The sequence below is a fragment of the Strix aluco genome, chromosome Z (assembly GCF_031877795.1).
Source record: "Strix aluco isolate bStrAlu1 chromosome Z, bStrAlu1.hap1, whole genome shotgun sequence".
NCBI lineage: Eukaryota > Metazoa > Chordata > Aves > Strigiformes > Strigidae > Strix > Strix aluco.
The window spans coordinates 85347987-85368865 of NC_133971.1; the positions used below are offsets into that span (position 1 = coordinate 85347987).

Genomic DNA, 20879 nt, shown 5'->3' on the forward strand with positions numbered 1-20879 from the left:
CTGCCTTCCTGAGTCTTTCCATTCAGCACCTTCAGGAGGCTGTCTGAGTACAAAGGAAACTTGACTTAAAGGCCAGATAGGAGAAAAAAAAAATGAAGTTACTCTCTATGCTCTTCTGTGATGTCTCAGTGTGTTATCAGAAGCCAAGAAGTTCAGGCAAAGATGTCAAAGATGGAGGCACCATGGAGGAGGGGGGAATTGTCTGACTCATACCCCTTGCTGGGCATCTACAGCACCAAAGAAATATCTATGTACTAAACAAGAGTGATTTGCAAAGATGCAGTAGCTATTCTGCCTTACGTGATTTAGCAAACCCAATTAGTTACACTTCAACAGACGACTCCAAATGCTGCTAAAAGGGTTTATTAAAGACTGTACTAACAGTTCTCATAACAATGGCACGTACAATGATTCAAAATCATGACAAATAGCGTGGAGTTTTGAAGAGCATTATTATAATACACCATGGACAAGAACAAAGCAGATGTGCCGTCTCAGAACTCTAAGAGCAGGCCCATGAAATACAGGAGTTGTATCACACAGCTGTACAAGTGACAGAGAAAATAGAAAAAAGAAAGAGTAATTCAATATGCAGTCCTTGAATTTATTGACAGTATTACAGTACTTTATGGGCAAGGACTGGCTTGTTCCAGCTGCACTTTCCAGAGCACAAGGGCATCAGGAAAGAGCGAAAAAATCCCCAAAACAATAAATACCCTCCAACAAACATAGCTCAGGTGCAGTCACTACTCCAGACCTTCCAGCTTAAGAATTTTCAGTCAGAAATTCTGACCTCCCTGCAATCACTTTGCTCAGGACAGTGTTTTGTTTCACAAGAAAACAAAACCAGGATGCTTCTTTAAGACAGTGCAAAAATATTTTCAATGGTATCGTTAAATCACAGATTAATGACAATCAGCGTGGATCAACTGCAGCACGGCCAACAGTGACTTCAAGAGCAGAACCAAATGGACCTGCTGCCCCCTGACCAGCACTCCAGACTGAATGCTTGCAGAGGGGAGATGTGGTGCTCTCTCCCAAGCAAGCCATCATTTCTGGGTTCATAGTGAGGAATGGTCTCAGCTACTCCAGGGTAACAAAATGCTACAGAAAGCCTGCAAGTATTAAATTATCCAACCCTATGTCAAGAAACTAACAAAAGAATATATATAGCAGCCATGCTATTTGTCATGGCTCTAACATTGTTCCCTTCTTTACCGTGTCAGTCACGGTAGCCAAAGTGTGACTTGCGGAGTTCAGCAGCTTACAGCACCCCCATGGTGATGCAGGATTCCCAGCAGCACGTGGGGATTTATATTCTCCGAGGCACACCACCTAATTATAACGGCAGGGCAGTTGCAGTCTGCTCCCGGTGTGTTGCCTTTGCAGCTTTTGGCTATGAAATCTTAGGCCTCTCTGCACTTGTCCCACTGGTCTCACCCATGCTCAGAGCAGCACATCCATGGTCGTACATTCATTTGGTGTGCCTCTTCAGAGCAATTTGCAACTTCTTTTTTAAGCAGACATTGAGGAGTCTGCATATCACATCGGGACATTGGTATAATCTGTGTCAGAACATCCCCTGGTACTCCACAGTACATGAATTCAATGAGAAATAACTGTGCTTTGCCAAACCCCCAAATCATTCTTCTTCTCCCAATTTCTACACAGTTGTGTGTTTGTATCATAGTGTGATTATGTAGAACCTTTTTAACATCTGCCAACTTGAGAGGATAAAATCACAGTGCTGCATATCAACAAAACCCAGCATAATTTATATACACAAAGCAGAATTTGCATCTTAAATAAGAAGAGATTGTCTCATTCTCTATGGTGTCTTACCCAGCTACTAAAAAATAAATAATTCACATCAGATTGATGGATTTGTTTCCTGTACAGCACACGTGCGCTACTGGAGCTGACAAAGACAACAGGAAAAAAGCTTTTGTAATTAATAAAAGAGAATTGTTGAACACTTCCACATATTGGCACAAGGCAGAAGAGAAAAGGGAACATTACACAGCTGAGCTCAGGTGCCTTCCTCCGTGGAGCGGGACTCAGATTTCAACTTTACAAATTCTCTGGCAACTTCATCATTGGCTCTCTGAGAGAGAATCCTCAGGACTGTAAGTCCAGTCTCATCCATGTGAATCCTGCGCCCGAGGGGGCACCAGCAAGCACAGCTTCCTTTGTCTGCTATGTCCCTGAGCTGCATCACTGCTATCCCCAGTACCCGGTCCTCCCGAGCAAAGCAGTAATCCTTCACACAGACTTGGAGCTCGTAGGCATCAGGGCCATCTTCATTCCCCAGTATGCTGAAAAACACACACAAGTTTACTTACAGTTCCTCAGAACGTATAAAATCTCTGCAAAATAAAGGTGTCAGCAGCTGACTAGAGTGCTTTGGTGAGCCACAGAAAAATCATTTCTACAGAAAAGCCTGGTCAGAGAGGGAGAAGTTAAACCTATGGCATATGGGCACTTCGCTGATTTGCAGCTGATAAAGACAAGCTGGCTACTGAAAAGAAAAAACTAACAACCCTTATCAAGTTGCCTTTGCATCTGTGTGTGTGTGTGTGTGTTTGTTAACCTGCAAAATGAGAGGAGCTGGGAACATTAAAGCCATGCTAATAGGTTTTCAACTCAGATGACTTTAAACATTTCTGCTTCTGTTAAGGGTTGCTTCATTTCAATAATTAATATTTTAATTAGATGAAGTCTTTGTTAAAGATTCAGAACCTTCCATTAAAGCAAAAGCTAATAAAAATACATCCCCAGCCTTTCTGATGTTTCTAAAATTAAAAGAATAAAAAAAAAGTGGGACAAAATTTCTTCATTTAGAGGAAGCCTGCTTTTCCTCACATCAAAGAAAAATTATATGGACAGTGCCTCTCCCCTAAGATGTTTACATCTGGTTTGCTGGTCATGTCTTCTCTCATTCTTACTGTGCAACTGGGTGAGCACTAGTCTGTAGCTCCCTTTGTTGAGCCTTTCAAGAAGGTAGATGCCTTTGTAATAATAAAAGCCAAATAAGAAAAGATCAATACTCGGTGTTGAGAAAGACTGCAATTTTAGCAGTGCAACTTAACCAGTTCCAAGGGCTGTATCCTTGGAAACAAGTTCAGAAAGCATGTCCCACAGGTCAAGTTTGGATAAAAACAAACATTAAGATTAAAAGAACTAAAAATATGTAACAAACTTCTAGCCTCAACTCTACCAATAAAAGATACAAAGTTTATTAGAATGATGGAGCACAGTGAAATATATTCACAGGACACAGAACGTGTATCAGAATGTAGTCAAAGGACACTGCTGGTATAGAACAAGACCTCAGGATCCCACCCACAACAAACACTCCCACAATGTAGCTTCTCCTGCAAGACACCAAAGACTGGGCCAAGCTACCAGTTCACATACTCTTTTGGGCCCTGAGCAGGCTGTTCGTGGACCCTGGAAAACCCTATCTGTCCTCTGCATCTGCACTTGTCAGATCCACAGGCTATTTTTCACACTTACAAGTGAAAGGTTTCATTGTATTTGGGAGCCCAGTTGTTGCTCTTTGACTTAGTTGTGAACTTCCTCTTCTTGTCACTCTGATGGGGCCCAATCATGGTGATTTCAACAAATGGACGGAACATGCCAGACGTTTGCCACTTCAGTTCATTGGCTGCCACAACTGGAAAAGACAGTCACAACCTGATTTACAGTAAATACTCATTTGTTCTGATTGCTCTGGACACCATTCTGCTCTGCTTTTAGTTTCTTGTTTCAGAGGACAAAGCCCAACCCAAAATACACCAGTGTCCCGACACACATGGGAAGGATGTTTTGTAATATAAAGATATGCTTTTTTGCTCTAGTTTAAGTTCTGTGAAGGGAATTTAATGCTTGGGACAGCACTCAGCTTTCATTGCATGCATAGTCAAGAAATTAGTCCAAAAAAACAGGCATTCCTGCAGCTCCGGGCAGGCTGCCCTGCCAGTTCAGTGCTTACGTCTACCTTACGTGTAGGATGAGAAAAAAAAGGGCCATTCTGGGTGTTGATATTAAGGTCTTTGTTGAAAAGGAAAATGAGACTGCAGGTAAGACAAACATAGCCTACAAGCTGTGGGTGGTTCCAGAACCCAGAATTATTAGCTCTTTAATTCTCATTCCCTCTCAGGTCACTGCGGGGAACAAACTGAAGCACAGGAAATAGCTCTGAAAATCAGTTTTTGCATTGCAGTGTAGATTTAGCCAGAAGAGAGGCCTGAAGAGCTGGTTATATAAATCTTTAGAGGAAATTAAAGTAGTTAAATATGCTGTTTTCAAGCAAAGGAGACGAAGGAGGAAGAGATGGATGGGATGAATCACTGCTTTGGTTATTTTCAGATCAGCTCTTCAGGGATCAACATGGCCTTCAGGACAGGGGAGAGGAGCCTCTCAACTCTTATTGGCTCTGCAATCTCTCTGTTTACATTGAGCAATTTTGCAACATCACCCTGTCATGCTGCCCTGTTCTCTGCAGCACAGGCTAAACTGTGGTGCCTGGTGAAAGCCATCATCTGATTTTTGTTTACTTCATATATTGTTGCCAATAAACAACAGGACTGTACATTGCCATGTCACCGACTGGACAAGTTCATTTGCTGTTTCTCTACATGTTCCTGATAGGAAACAGAGAAAACAATTCTGGATTCACATCCCATGAGCTAACACAGAAATATAATGACTGCCAACGGGAGATTTGCCTTGATACAGTCACAGAGCCTGAGCATTAAGACGTTTCACCATACCTTTCACTGTGACCTTGTGTTCACCAGTTCCTGGGTGGGTATACAGGTCAATCTGTATGGACACTTCACCCACAGGATCATCCACACCAGAGCCTGTTGGAAGAAAATTGAGACCCCCCATGCACACATGAATTAGTTTATTGGCACCTGTCTTTGGTTTATGGCCTCAGCAAGACAATATAGTATTTCCACAGTAGACCTTCCACAGCCAGCTTTTCAGTCAACACCGATAACGTTAAGGCAAGGTAACATAAGGCTTGCATGCCCAATACACATAAACACTAACATTTTTTGCACTCCACTACGAAGATTGCATCCTGTTGAGAATACTAGTAAGAATTCTAAAAAAATCTAAAAGACCTAAAGCTAGGCAATGGACCCTCACAAAGAGCAAGGGTTTTCCAGAGGTTCCTGCCAAGCTATTGTGTGTACATGCAGGCATTCCAGTGGCGGGCATCAGCATTCCTGTCCACTCAGGGAAGAAGGGAGGACAAAAAACCCCAACCAAACAAAAAACCACACCAGAAAGGAAGTTTAGGAAAAAAACAGACAAAGACGCTAGTGATTTGGACAGAGCCATAGTGCAGTCTCACCCTCCAAGAACCTTTTTCCATGTTGTACATCAGATAAAAGTTGTCATCCTGACTGCCTATCTGCTTCCCTTCAGAGGATAATGAGAATCCCTTCACTGTTGTGTACAAAAAATGGTGAGAGAGAAGCACTCACAACTTGCACATTTCATCAGTCAGCCAGAGAGAAAACAAGATGGAGCTTGACAGAGGAAAGGAAAGTATGTTGTAACAGAGGGAGAAGATCTCATGAACCTTACAATTCATGTATTATGATGTTTTCAACTTCTTAACTTTTAATCATAATTATCATGCAATATGTAGAAATGGCATTTTTCTGCGCAAGAAAGTCAAGATGTCATGTACATTACAGAAGAAGACTGCTTTGCAAAATGAAAATGAAGTCTTTGATAGGATAGTGAGATTGATTTTACTTTCCCTTTAATAACTGTCTGACCTCAGGTTGACAATTAGCAATGCTGTTGTAATTGGGGTACCTATGGGGTAATTGAGTACCTATAAACAGCAGTGTTATTTTGTCAGTTTTGAGGCTAAGACACATTACTAAATGAAAGAATTGAAATTCAAGATAAGGAGCTTGAAGGATATCATTAAACAAACATTTTGATTAGATAGATTTAGCAAGTCAACTCTCAGAAGAACAGGCTGCAGGCAGCAAAACCACTCATTTAAAAACTAAGAGGTTGAGAGCTAATCTGTGCAATTCTCTGAAGAGAATTATATGGCACAGAACTGTAGGCAGTGAAAGTCACATTAATATACAAGTATCTGAGCAAACAAAACAGAACTTCAAGTTATTATCTTAGGGTAGGTTCTTATTCTTGACCCGAGTACAATAAACAGCCTCTAGGCTGTAACATTTGTACATGATCTCGAATGTACTGTTTTCTCTCCGCTTAGAAGGGCAGTGTTCCTTCTTTCTGTATACAAGCACAGACCTTTAAAATTGGTAGGCTTAATTACTGACCTGACCCATCTGATGTTCTGGGTCTGTCACTCATACTGTTGGCATTTTCCATGGGAACAGACAAGATTGCCAAGAGTATATAACAACTTTATCAGGCAACATCTGCAGAAACATCAGCTGCCAAACACCCAGGTCTCCATTTTAGTGATCTTTAGTGTAATTAATAGGTTACAAAGGAGACACTGACAGCAGAATCATCCCATTACCTTTGAGGGAGACATAATTAAGACTTTTTTTTTTTTTTGTTACCTTCATTCTTGTCTTTTCATACAAAAATCTTGTTCTTTTAACTGAAATGTTCGGAGACAAAAAAACCACTTTGTACATGTCCAGTGAAAAATATTCTGAGCATGTGTAACTGCGTGCACACACATGCTTGCACATTTAGTGATGAGCAGATTTAAATCGACATAAAGTCTCATTGGTGTTGCAATACTGGAAGGTGAAACTGCAGAACTGAGCTCATGCAATGGGTTACAAAGAGACTCTGGAGAGCAAGAAATAAATTGAGAGATGGAACACAACTTTAGGGCTCTCCTGAGCACCCAGACTTTTAGCTATACCCCTTCAAGCCAGATGGTTCAAGCTCAGCCATAACCTTGAGTGCATAACAGACATTACCATGTGTTACAGTAGCCCATCTCAGCAGACCACATGCATGCAAGTCTAGGACTTGAAACAGCAATACACAGCCCATGGTTTAGGGTAAGGAAACAAGTCCATAGCATCTATCAAAAACCAGTCCATTTTCGAGACAGCTTTCATAACCCATGAATAAATCTCAAGCCTGGGGACAGGCTCTCAGGCAAGGTACAGAATTCTAAACCGCGCAACCTGTGGCTCTGTCTATAGGATGCAAGCATTCGGTGAAAGTTCACTTCTACAGGGAGCTATGGGGAACAGGTCTCTGGAAAAGATTTCTGAGCACGGGCAAGATGGCTTCAAATGCAAGGCAGTGGACTAATGTTGTTATGGTAACAACATTAGTCTTGAACATACCCTTATCAGGAAGAACGTCCTCATTAGCGGTAAACCTAATACCTTTCCCATCATGCACTGAGACATGAATTCAAAAGGCAAGAGTAAGCAGGATAAAGAGAGAAGAGTATGAATTACAATCCAATTAGTGGTGTCACTTAAACAAATACAAAGACAAATATTCTAGTTCTTGATAGACAAAATATCCTTGTAGATCTTCTGCACCAACATGGGCTTTGGAGAGCAAGGCTGTCTGTGAGTAAGTGATTGTCTGGGTTAAAACAAAAACAGAATTTGTGCTGGCATAACTAAACTGCAAGCCCTGATCCAACTTTGCAGAGCAAACATTTAACAGCACAGTGCTACAGAAATGTGCTCTGTAAGAAAACGAGGGCAATAGGTACCTCACAAACTGGAAGATGCAACCATTGAGCAGTGAGGTAAAGAGAGGCAAAGAATCAGATTTTAAATAGTTCTGCATGTAGCCATTTCCACCCATAGGCTTGTGGGAAGCTTGACTTATGCAAAGGGAAACATCAGCCAGAGAGCTCTGCTAAGCAGATGTCAGCTGTAAATACTAGTCCTGCCCCTTCTGTCCCTCCAACACATGTGCAGATCTCCAAACCAATCTGCCAGCTGGGGTTACTGAGAAGTGTATGCAAGCAATATCCTTTTCTATCCCCAATCCCAGGAGCCAGTCATGCCTTTCTCAGAAATACTCCATCATTGATCCTACAAATATTAGGTGGCACACCTCAAGACTTTTGTTCCCCAAACAAGGTCCAACACTCTCAAGCCTACTAATGTAGAAGATGATGATTTGGACCAGCTCAGTGGCCTACCATTCCCAGTACCTCTCTCCTAAAGTGACTCAGACAAGCCACAAAGAAATGTCATCAGTCAGCTATGAGATATAATTGATGACCTTGTAACGAAAGCACCTTATGTCCTAAAGCTAAAGCTTCATTCTTTCTAAGCTTCTTAAAAAAAAAAAAAAATACCACTCACTTCTGTGGCAACCCTCTATATTCCTGCTGCTCTTAGATTGTGTTCAATTATCTCTGTGTATCTGGTAAACATTTGCCCTCAGTGGAGTTTTCCAGTCAAATCGTGCACTGCATGAAGCTGCTTCCTCATATCAGCTTTGAATTTGCCACTTTGCAACTTCAACGGAGCATCTTCCTCTAATTTTAAACACTTCTGACTGTAGAACAGCAGGGCTGCAAACATCCTTATACCTTGGCTCATCATGACAACATAAGAGGATCCACATAAAAAACTAGCTTCAATTCATGGTCTGGATATATAATGGGAAACATTTGTCACAGAACAGCAAAGATTGAAAACACACTGTGCACACAAATTCCCTGCAAAAATGTGTTTTGTGTAACTCTAATGGCAAGAGCCAAGTTCCTGGAGTCCCTCGTGGATGCAGCAGTCTTTGACCTGTCTGGCCACTGGATGTCATCGTTGCTCTTCTGGGACACAGCTACAGGACCATTCCCTCAAATGCAAGCACTGACAACTTCACTGTTTTAATGCAGTCTGTTTCAACCTAAGCAAGAATATGTCATGCTGCTAAAGGCAGGGATGATTCAGTCCCCCAAAACTACACTCAACTTTTCACTTTAAAAACAAGACCTGTTTTGGTCAGGAATTCTCAGTACTTTCTCCACAGGTTGGGGAATGCCAGTATCAAGCAGTCTCATTTGCACACAAGGGAAAAGTGTGTTGCCTAGGGACTGCTTTTCCCCTTGATTTCAGCTGTTGGTGTGACAGTATGCTGACAGAGTTAGTACAGTCTGTGGGGGCTTCCAGCTCTCATAAGCATGTCAGGATTAAAGGAAAAAGGCCCCCAAGCGAAAAGATGGCAGAAAGACACCCCCATGGACTTACATGACTTTTGCTGCTGACATGTAGAAGCCCAGTGCCAAGGATTGTATTTAAACAGCCGGAAAACTTAAAACATCTGTTTCAGTTTTGAACTAACCTATAATAGCATCTGTTCCTTCCTGAGATTAGTGAGATTTATAGTCAGCCAGTGAAGGTCCCCAACTAGAGACCAAATTATTCTGTACAACAATCTGGAGATGCTTACATGAAAAGCAATGAAAGATAGAGACAATTAAGTGTTTACCCCTTCCAAATCAATGAAACCACTATCGTGCCTTCCCAGAGACCTACCAAAGAACTCCAGTGATCCATCCCAGCAGCTCACTAATGTGTTGTGGTGATTTGTAATCATCTAGCAAGCACATATCCTATACTGGCTGCAGACAAAACAGTGCTTTTGTTGCTCTCCTAAGAGACTTTTCCCTTTACAGGAAGCATGTAGCTCCTTGACTCATCACGTTGCTGTCAATCAGCCTTAGTCAGGACTACACAGGCTGCTGGCAGCTGGCCTGTGACACAGGCACTGACTAGTTTATGTAGCGGTATCTTGCTGAAATAGTCTCTCACACCACTGTGTAAGTCTCAGTACAGTAACTTGAAATTTCAATTAAGTCACCCACCCACATTAATTCATGAAACGTGACTGGTAAGTGAGGATTGCAGAAAAAAAGATCACAAACACCCCAGGCCTTATGTTTCACATGTTTCTGCTCTCTCAAAACGTAGTTGTTGAGTGGGAAATAACCCTCTTTCCCTACTTCCCAGTTTCAAAAGCTCTGAACTGTCACGTTTCCAGAAACGTTACTGCCAAAAGCACAAACTGGCAGTACAAGACAGTGCAATTAAGAAGAGAGCAGATAGCTCCATTCAACTTTGCCAGTAACACAAAAGAGCCTTACCCTGAGCTGTCTGAGTCTGGACAAAGGTTTTGATGAGAGTGTCTGTGGTCTGAGTGTAGAGAGAGAGAGCATATCGAAGTGATTGCAGGTCTGGACTCTTCTCCAAGAAGGTTTTCTTCAAACCATTCCCACCAGCATGGAAATATTGCTACGAGTAAAAAGAAACAGGAAAAATACTGAGGAAGAACTGCAACCAGCAACCAACATTTACATGCTATTGCGCGTGCGGATGGCAAAGAGCTGGAAAAATTCACAAAACAGCTTCTGTACTGGAAATCTAGCTCTTAGACTAAGTGATACCAACTGCTCATGGCTTTCCTCTTCCAAAGCACTTAAGTATAAACATGCTGGCTCCCAGCACATGCCAGTCACCTGAGCCTGTTTAGGTTTACATAAACGTGGCGGTATCACTCACTTAGTGCCTTTATTGCTGTAACAGTAGTGACAGACTCCTGCCATCTCCTGAACTGGGACAGGCACTACCCTCCCAAATACTATTTGGGAATGCAGCAAGGGATTGACAGAGACAGAAATAGAATCACTTACTTTGATTGTATCCAGTGCCAGATCTAAAACAGCACACTGCTTTGGAGTGAGACTCCTAGTTTCTTCTCTCACCATATGATCCTGCAAACAACCATTGTATTTGACATGAATATGCTGTCAAGAAACTAAAGGAAAAGGAGTTCCCAGTATCATCACTTTCTTTGGATTCGTGATGTGGCTACATGGTCACAGTATTAATTCAGCTGTTTAAGGAACGCTTAATGGAGTCTCCCAGAATTGTTTATTACAGTTTAACTTGAACATAAACGCACTTTCTCTGTCTCTTGCAGGCACAGAAGAGAGAAATAAGGAAAGGAACTGGACAGAAATAAGTGACAATTTAAAATCAGTTTGTTTCTCAGAAAACCCAAACAGCAGTCTGCTTGCTACTCCTGTCATTCTAGAGCAGCCACAACAAAACTCTCAAAATACCACCTAAATCAAGGAATTCTGAGAACCAGATATTGGGCAAAGTTGTTATATGTTGTTTGTGAATTTTTGTCATTCTTCTATCTACAAAAGTCACTAATTCATCATATTGTTGGTGTAGAGGAAGAAAAACAAACAAACAAGCAACATGTTCTAGAAAATACCTTTGCTAAAAGAAGTTGTTCTTATTAAGACCCACCATCTCTAATAACAAGGAGCTGGGAATCGCTTGGGAAGAGATTTCCTTCCCTGTGGTGGGAGCGTATCCCTGTTAGACTCCTACCTGACTACAAGGATGTGCCATCCTTTGGTATTTCACTAAGCTCTTTCTCTCTGATGCTTAGGCTAGGTCTCAGGGAAAAATGGCACATTTTAGGAAGTCAAAGCTTTGCACAAATCCAAATTCTAACTGAGCTGCTGGAGGGTCAGGCCAGCTGACTGCAGCCTGGGTGCTGAAGCATTCATGAAAAAGGTGAGGGCAAATCAGGCAAAGGCTACTTATCCCTACTTTAAAGATGTCATAGCCTCTGATACAAGACACTTTCCAGGAAACATGTCTACTAAATTGCCTTTGAGTAAAGCATGCCTAGTGTGTGGCATCATGTGTGCATTTCATGCTGATAAATCTGCTGGCTATCTTGCAGCCTGGTGATTCTTCACATGGCTGCTATTCTTCTGATTCATTATCCACCACGATCCATCTCCTGCCTGATGGAGACGGGGCTCACACAGTCTAGGCACAGTGCTAGGCATTTGCCACGCTTCTCACAGACATCTAGCTAGCACTTTGCACAGTTGCTGCATTAAACTGTACGGAAGATGCCTCTCAGGTCAGCAGTATCTCAGACAACTTTGCACTGTGCTTTCTTGAGTACTAGAGATGTGCCTCAACTTGCCTCTTTCCCCCACACAGGATGCTCTTGGTCTGGGGACCTTTGTGCGGTGGCACAGTGCTCTGTAAGCTGCAACATATCTTCTGTTGCGACAAGCTGTCCTTAGGGGAGCAATAGCTCTCCTCCCTCTTCTTCATGAACTGGGAGTAATTCAATTGAAGATGATGTGGCTTCACACTTCAGTACACAGAGGGCAAAACATTCTTTTCTCTGTCTGACAGTCAGATTAAGTGCACAATCAGCCAGAGCCCACATTCATGGGAGAGGCCAATTTAGTCAGGGTAGCTGTGTCCCCAAGGCAGAGTGACTTTCGTGTCTGTTGAAATGACTTTCTAGGTCTGCCTGCCAGATTCCTCACACAGTGACAGAAACCAGGTGGTCAGTGTTTTTCTATTAAACACCTAAAGAGCTCATTCAGCCCTGCTCTGAGCAGTCACCCCACAGTGCCCATGATGTCAATGCACAGCAACACATCACTGCTTTCTAGGAGTTTCCCTATGCCACTTTGTCCAACGCATTATGTAAATATAACTCAGTAACTGGACTGGTAATGCTTGCACCTACACACAGAGGAGCCCATGACTGTCATTTCCCTGCATACCTGCCCTCTGCAAATCCCACACTGTTCCTGTAAAGGACTGCACTTTCCAGATTGCCAGCCAGAGCAAGCCACAAATATTTACATCAAATAATTATGCAACTCCAAGCAGAAGAATTTAAAAAAATTTAAAAAATTCCTGGTCTCTGACTCATCCTTGTATTCTCCACAGGTACTCTCAGAACTCTGTGGTCAGAGCTCAGCTGATTATCCTGAGGGCAGCACAAGGGAGAGAAGGCTGCTGCTCCCTGCTTCCACTGCTGGCTATTAAGCAAACCGAGCAGAGTTTGATAATAAAAGGAAAGCAGATATGTGGCACCAAGGTGCCAGGTTTATGGTTGGTTTTCTGAGCATTTTAAAATACACTGTGAAATCGATTTGTCATCACGACAAGAGCCTGTCAGTCTCAGTTTTCAGCTGAGTTATCTGATTAACTAGGGCTTTGTTCCCCCTGTTCTATTTAAGACAAATAAAGCTTAAAATCCATCCCGCAGTTTTCCCAGGCTTTTAGTGGAACTGCAAAATACACAGAAGAGAGGGGCTCTGAAGAGCCATTTACTCAGGCCTTCCCTATTAGCTTGTATGTGCTTGCAAAAACAAAAGGACAAAAAAAAAAAATCCACAATGCTTACACAGACACAAACAATTTACACTCTTGTAACACCTTTACTCTTCTGGAAATTTTTGGATTCAACATCTGTCTGAACTAAAGGTCTCCAGAATTCAGGTGGTAGAGTGCTTTTACACTTGCTCTCTTGCCACGTATAAAATCCTGTGTACCTGTACTGCTGTAGTCCTGTATGTGATCCGCAAATAAAGGCTTGAACACATGCTGGGGCTTGCCTGATTTGCATGATTATGTGCATTTCTAAAAATGCAGTCCAGAGTTACCGAAGTTAAGCTTTACAGTAACTGAAGACAGGCTGCTGCTGAGGAATGCCCTTCCTCTGACCAGTGTGAATGGAAAACAGCAAAGCTTCCAACTCGTTCTTGGCAAACGGCACCTTGTATATACTAACAAATTCCAGTAATGAGAAAATACGGAAGAAGTCAAAGACAACAGTGAATGTCACTGGCTATGCCTGAGAATGCAATCAAACCACAGGAACTCACAGTCGTCTGTGCACAAACTTCTCCTTGTGACCTGGGAGGAGAAATGGAGCAAATTCAGAGCTCTCCCCCTTTGACACCAGGAGTGTGTGTAGAAGGCAGGGATGGCTTCTCTTTCTCAAAATGCTGCATTCTTGCTGATGTTTTTTAAAGGGGAAGAGGATACTCACAGGAACAGGGAGTCACATTTGGAGGCTGTGGTCCAGCTCCCATTCTCCCAGGTTGGCTACAAAGCTCCTCTCTCCCCATTTCTCCCATGGAAGCAACACAGAGCATTGTAAACGCAGGAAGCAGCAGGAAGCAGCGGAGGCAGTGCAATCCTCGGGAGTCACCACTTCACCGGGGACGACAGCCTGGCTGTGGGAGTGCACGGAACTGTCCCCCAGCACATGTGACAGATATTCCCTTGGGGAACCACACTTGAAAGTTTATGTTATGTCATTGTTAACTGCTATGTAACAGCCTCAAAATGCAGCCAGAGAAAAGCGTGTGCATCTCATGACCTACCTGCACGTCCAGATCACTTATTAGGATTGTTAATAAGCACTACCTTAAATGAATTGTGTACTGTCCTGACTCATAAACATGTGTATGTAAAATGTGTCTGCTGGGCAAGGGAAACAGTCGTATAAGGACAGCTGTAACAAGTGCACAAGACAAAAAAAAAGATCATGGGAAAAGACAAATGCATTTTGAAATTGCACTAATCACTTAGGAGAATGCCCTTTGCTGCGGGAAAATTTCCCTGATCACGCTCTGAGACAGAGTTCACATCCAGCTCCGTCTTCCTTGCAGCACAGTTTGTGCCCTGTGACGCTTCAGATTTAGACCGCTTGCACAACACCTGTTTTGTAGCACAAGTCAAACCACAACGTAGTGCAATCTGAATGTTGTAAGGCATCACTATTTTCATACCATTCCTGTCGTGACCAGTGAATTAATGCTTGATTGGCTTATGATGAGGTGGTGTGCACTTAGTAATGCTCATGTCATGCACTGTCAAAACACATCAACATAGCCTTCATGCTAAATGCCAGCTTGCCTGTAAAGAGAGCCCACGCAGAAGGAATTTACAGACACAGGCTCTCTTCCATAAGCAACAGTTATTTTTGCAACAGTTCATCTAATTAATCAATAGCTAGCACAATCATCTTTCTGACTGATACTCTCATCATTATTATATCTCCATTATGCCTTACGTAGGAGCCTCCCTTTTATACATGGGGATACAGAGGAACTGGCCAGATATTGAGAACTGTACTTTTTTTCATTTTAAATTGATATACCAAACTGATCACTGTATTTACAGAAGAAACTACTTTGATGATTAAACCCACAATAAAATTTAACAGTTAAACAGAATACTACTGCTAGCAGAATGCATTTAAAAGCACATTTAATGCATTTAAAAGCATTTCTCTACAATTGCATTGAACAAAAAAAACCACTGGAAGCACAAGACATGCTATGTGCTACTACACTTCCCATGCTTACACAATGGACATTAACACAAGCCATGCAGAACAATACCTTCAACTTTGACAAGTGTCCCAGTTCCTTAGCAGCACTGAAAATCAACTGTGTGCCCTATGATTGCAAGAAGTTAGAAAAGAAAGGAAGGGGGGAAAAAAAAGATTATAAACAAGCTTAGCATGTTTTTCCTTTGAGCAAGTCAGTTCACAGCTAGAACTTTACATAACCACTCCAAGGCCAGTCACAAAAAGTTGACTCCTTGCCAGTTTATTACCTAGAATAAAACCTGGCATTTCCGTGGATACTACATCAAGAGCTATTTCGGAGCACAATATTCTGCTAACTGGTTCACCCTTGCTTACAGCTGCCACCCATTTAAACAGGATGCGCCTTCAAGTGGATTGCACGGGCTGGGAGTGAAGGCAGTGCATTCGCTTCATCTCCAAGCGCTCCTTTAGATTTCAAGTCTAAATACACATGAAGACAGCATAAGACTGGCCAAAGAAAAAGATCACACAATTGATGACAACCTCTCTATAGAAGTAGAGCTCAATCAGTGGGGTGGGGGTAAGCACACATCAGATTAGAAACAAAACTGGATCTGAGCAGTTTCTGGGTGAGAGAGCGGCAAACAAAGTCCAGTGAATACTACAGCATCGCCTTTACATGTCAAAAGCTTGGCCAATGGCTCTTCTTCCTCCACTGTGGCTTACTGATGCTGTATGACCAGTGAAGAAACAAAAAGGGAAGATAAATCCCAGTGATGGGAAATCTTGCTTCAAGTCACTTACACTCTAGCATAATGGATTTTTACATACTTTCTCTGCAATGGTTACAACAAAGAAATTTTTCCGTTTCTCCAACACAGCATTTCTCTGTTGTGTATTATTGTTTTTGCCTGGGGAGTGAAGTCCAAAACTTAATGAGAAAGCCAAAAGCAACCAAGACAATTCTCCAGTCTCTTCTCCCAGAGGTGCTTTATGGGGTGTGCTGGAATTTATTTTCTTCCACTTCGCTCTTTTTCATTCATCTGATTTTGCCTTTTTCTTTAAAAAAAGTCACAACTACCTATTACCCTGCTCAGAATAAAACCTCAGCCTACTGTAATTCTGGCTATGAATTGCACATCTTTCATACCACGAAACTTTGCCCTCCATTTCATCCCTTTCAGGCTACTTAGATTTGGGCTTTAGGACCAAGACAAAGCTACAGGTGCCCCATCTTCCCTAATTAAACCTCCCCCCCATTATCTCTCTCAGGAAAGCCTTGGGTATGTGAGGAGCACTGCCCTCTCAAAGATGATCTTTGGCTCTCCTCACTTGTAATTGGTCATTAGGAGCTAGCAGTATGTGTAAATGTCACCACAGGTATCAGTTGAGAAGTGTCTGGGGAATGTCCCAGCTGAATGCCTGAAATAAGCTTCCAGGGACAGACACTGGTGGGTGTCACTTCCCAGTAGGGTCTTTTTGCTCAGGGAAATACTTGGGATAAGATGAAGCCCATTTTATTTGAGGACTGCTGGCTCCATGAGGACCACATTTCCCCAAAGGTCTCCAGTAAATCCAGTTCTCCTTTCCACAGCCCTCCTTCCTCCTTCTTTACTACCCGTTCTCAACAGTCTTTCACTCTCCCACTTAACCACAACTGCCATGACGACTCCTCACTCCTAAATCCCTCAAACTGTAACAAAGCAAGATGTAAACCCGGAAATATTATATTTCCCTTTGCCCCTGCCTATGCCACTCAGTTGTTTTCTTTGCTGCCTTCTTCAGTATTTGTTGCCTTTTAAGTCAGCAGTCTGTGGTGCAGGAACTATCCCATACAGTCACTTGCAGAGGAGACACTGGGAACTGTGTGCTACTGCAAAGATCATTGCTAAAATAATTCTTTTTTTTTCTAGGATTAAAGTTAACATCAGCCCCACAGATGGGTTCCCCTCAGCCAAAAAGTGTCTTTATACTGGTCGCTAGAGGTAGCAGGTACCCTTTTACAGAAGAAAAGCAGGCAAACAGTTTACAGCTGTAACACTGGAAAGACTGAGACCTGCTTTAGGGACAATGGGCACCCTCTGCTCAGCAGCAGTCCACAAGTGAATTTTTAGATGACATACTTTTTCTTTAGTTTTGTCAGCTTCAGAAATTTCTTCAAGCTGAAAGACTCTGTGACCTCAAATCACAGACAATCTCTTTATTTGCTCTATCCGTAATGATCACCTAACCCTCACTGTTCCTCAGCCTTTTATGTTTGCTGAATACAGTTCAATACAAAATGAACATTATTGACTTTGTAGCTAAACAGACGCTCTTGATAATTGATTAAATTCACAACTCTTAAGGGGGGAAAAGTGCAGGCAAGGATAATGCATCCATAAAGGAAAGCTTCTGAAATGAGACTGGGGCTTCACTTACTGCCAGTATCCAATGGGTAGTGTTAAGGAGTACAGCTCTCTAAACTGAAAGAGTACAAAATTCTCTGTATTTCCAGTGAGCGAGGTTGAACATGACTGCACACCAGGAGCAACACAGACATTTCACTGTGGGCCACACCAAATAACCCACCAGGGGACATGGCTTCAGCCAGCGCTCTGGTACCCAAAAGCACCTGCTCTTCTGTACAATTGGTCATGAAGTTTGTTTGACTTATGGGTCATAAAACTTAAGGTTTTCATGACTGTTGACCAAACAGAAAAGAAAAAAAATTTTGTATAACCTGAATTTTGAAAAAGTTAAGTCAGGAGTCTCAAAACACACTAACATTGACATTCCTTGATCCAGTATTTTCAACTTTCATTGGACACTTTTGTTTTTAATATACATTTAAACAACAACATTAACTAGCCTAGGCATATAGTCTCCCTGCCGCAGGCTTCTAAGGAGGGCAGGTTGGTAACGCTGAACAGTACCCAGTGACTTGATACGCTTCAAGGAACAAAGCTGCTCAGATAACTACTCCTCAGTTCTTGCCCGCTAAGAAAATCCTCATCAGTCAGTGCCAATCTCTGTCAATGTGTCTGCAAAGAGAAGCTATTTTACTGTTACATTGAGTTTGTCATCAATGCTGGTAACATCTAATCAAAATCTGGACAGGTCCTACCTCTGCCAAATGGCGTTCTTGTAAACAAGATGCTACACCTCCTCAAAGAAGTTATTTATTCATGGAAAACATAACAAAACTCTACAGACATCACTTATTCCAGGTGCGCCTCTAGGGAATGAAAACAACTAAACTTAAATATCAGGTAGTTTTGAGAAAAGCTGCCCACAATGGAATTGATTAAAATGCCAAGGATAGAAGATGAGGAAAAATTAAGTCCTTATTATGAACTGTTTCTGCCTAGCTATGTGGCAAATGTAGCTGGAAAGAGGACAGACCTTAGTGCTGGTTTTCCTGGTTCTTCCTAAACTTTTTGGAAACATCTACAGTCCATAACACAAAGATTTTACATTCCTTGTTAATGGTCTGACTGTTTTATTCCACTCAGTGAGAGCATTTAGAAAAGGATCATCAGCTGACTCAAGTCTAACTGCTAGAAGCCAACAGCACTGCACTGATTTATATTCCAAGAGGCTCAAACTCTCACAGCTTAACTGTCCTACTGCTCCGTTGACAAAGTTAGGAAACAAAAGCCTACTGCAAGTCTTTTGAATTTCAGTCCTTTTTTTAAAAACATATTATTACTCAGGCTTATTTTTCTGCGACATACCAGTGCAAGAAAGTTTCATCTGGTATTGTACGTTCCTTTCCCAGACTTTTTAAATTCCTACATTCATCAACAGTGAGATCTGATCTTTTATTAGCAGCATTTAAGTTAATTTAAAAAAACTTCATCATCAGGCAATGTTTTCTACCACCCATTAAAAATTAAAGACTATTTTTTAGCTGTTGTGGTGTACGAAACACTGAGAAAATAGGCTTAAAAGTAGGAATGAAAAAGGGAAAATAATTGCCTGTTGGTACAGAGATCTGGGCACATGTGCAGTTCACAGACCATCATTTCATTCAAGGCTAAGAAAGCTTTTTCTCCTCAGCACAGAGGCAGCCTTGGACTTTTTTTCTCCTAGCTAGCACAAGGGAGAGGATTCATTTAAACCAACACAAGTTAAGAAAGGTTTCAGAAAACTTCTTAAAGCCACACTCTCCTCCACCACAGAATAGCTCTGGAGTAGTGTTGCTTGCAGACAAGCCTGAAGAACAGACAGTTTGGAAGTCATGTTTAAAATCTGTCTGCAGCTTAACGAAAATTTTATTCTTATCCTGGACCACGTTCTCATCTAGTGAAGAGAAGTCTGACAAGTAGCAAAAGCACAGTGAGCACAAATGGAGCCTCACATGAATGTCTGCAGCATACCGTGCGAAATAAAGGACAGGCTCCAGAGGCATCATCTGTGTGTAAATTAAGCAACTATTCACTGACCTGACTAGTCACTGATGGCATGCTATAGTCTCGTCCTAAGCAGCAAGGGAGAATGAAATGTATAACTAATCCGTTAATATCCCTAAGCATTGTGCACTGAACCCCAAAATAAAGATTCCCAGCGATCTGTGTTTGCATAGCCACTCATCTAAGACAGAGAGTGCTTAATTAAATGTGGATCTTTACTTAAAACTAGTGAGGTGTGAACTACTTGGTGAGTTACTGGAGATGCCTTGCTACTAATCTCACAACCCACAGGCAGTCAATGCTCAGAGAGGTAGAAGACACTCATCTGAAAGTTATTAAGGCACCCGCAGGTTGTCTGGCAGTAGCTGACTGCTTTCTCACCTGAGACCCACCCTACACAAAATCTTCCAGAAGCAGCAGAGAATGGAAGGAGCTCAGATTTTCTTTCCTGTGTAATACAGGCTGAGCTAATTTAAGTGGAATAGATGGGTCTGGGGAGTAACAGGCATTAAAGCTCTGTGCAGTGGCAGGGTCATGCAAGTGTCAAGCGAGACACACTGCAGTGTGTCAGGAACCTTCTACCCAAGTATGTTTTCCATGACCACCATCAAAAACACTTTTGCACTTCTGGCAGTTTTACAGAAAGGAGAGAAAATATTCCATAAAAGGGACTCTTCTACCGTGAATATCCCCTACTTCTTAAGGGCTGCAGAGGAGTTTTAGGAGGGACATCCTCACCCAGTGGTCCTTCAAACATGGAGAGGCAGCACTATGGCTTTCTATTGCTGAGGGCTGGGAGGAAAGTGAGTTACAGTGGCTGGGGCTCTTTCTGTGTCTGATGTGAATTCAAAAGAAGAAAAAAAGAAAGCAAAATTAGGTAAGAGGTGCATGGCAAAGAAGTAGAACAGCAAAGAGAAAGTACTGCTTCTGCCCACACTGCCAAGCCCGAGGTTTGCATTGCCTTGCCCTGCCAGCCATCACTACTAGGGATGATGAAAAGCTGGTGGTGACAGAATAAATCACTATGTCCCAGGGGATAGTGGAAGCAGCTCTTTGCCCTTATAGCCCATCCAGCCTTGCCACAGGTTCCCTGCTCAAGGACTGCAAACAAGACCATTTTAATCACTGCATTGTTCACAACTGCCTTTCTGAAACAGCAACTCTTTTCCAGTTTGGATGAGTTCAGCCTCCTCACTATGATACAGCTGATTAGACAGCTAAAATCCAGCTGTGAGCATTTTGCATTATCTCAGACAACCAAGGATGCACTTCATGACACAAAAAGAGCTTCTCTATTTGAAACTAAAGTGACAGCAACAAGAAACTCTTTGTACGTGTCCTGGTTTT

At 42.2% G+C, this 20879-nt stretch overlaps 1 protein-coding gene across 2 annotated transcripts in view; it reads right to left on the bottom strand.

Moving 5' to 3' along the window:
• Positions 1–347: 347 nt before the first annotated feature.
• UNC13B (unc-13 homolog B) overlaps positions 348–20879 on the bottom strand; it is a 219561-nt gene continuing 199029 nt past the window's right edge. For both annotated transcript variants that reach the window (XM_074812733.1, XM_074812732.1), the window contains 6 exons: positions 15209–15265; positions 10649–10729; positions 10103–10250; positions 4776–4868; positions 3517–3676; positions 348–2315 (listed from right to left, as the gene is read on the bottom strand). In XM_074812733.1, the coding sequence (XP_074668834.1) occupies positions 2030–2315; positions 3517–3676; positions 4776–4868; positions 10103–10250; positions 10649–10729; positions 15209–15265 (825 nt within the window). In that variant the 3' untranslated portion in view covers positions 348–2029. The remainder of the gene's footprint in view (positions 2316–3516; positions 3677–4775; positions 4869–10102; positions 10251–10648; positions 10730–15208; positions 15266–20879) is intronic.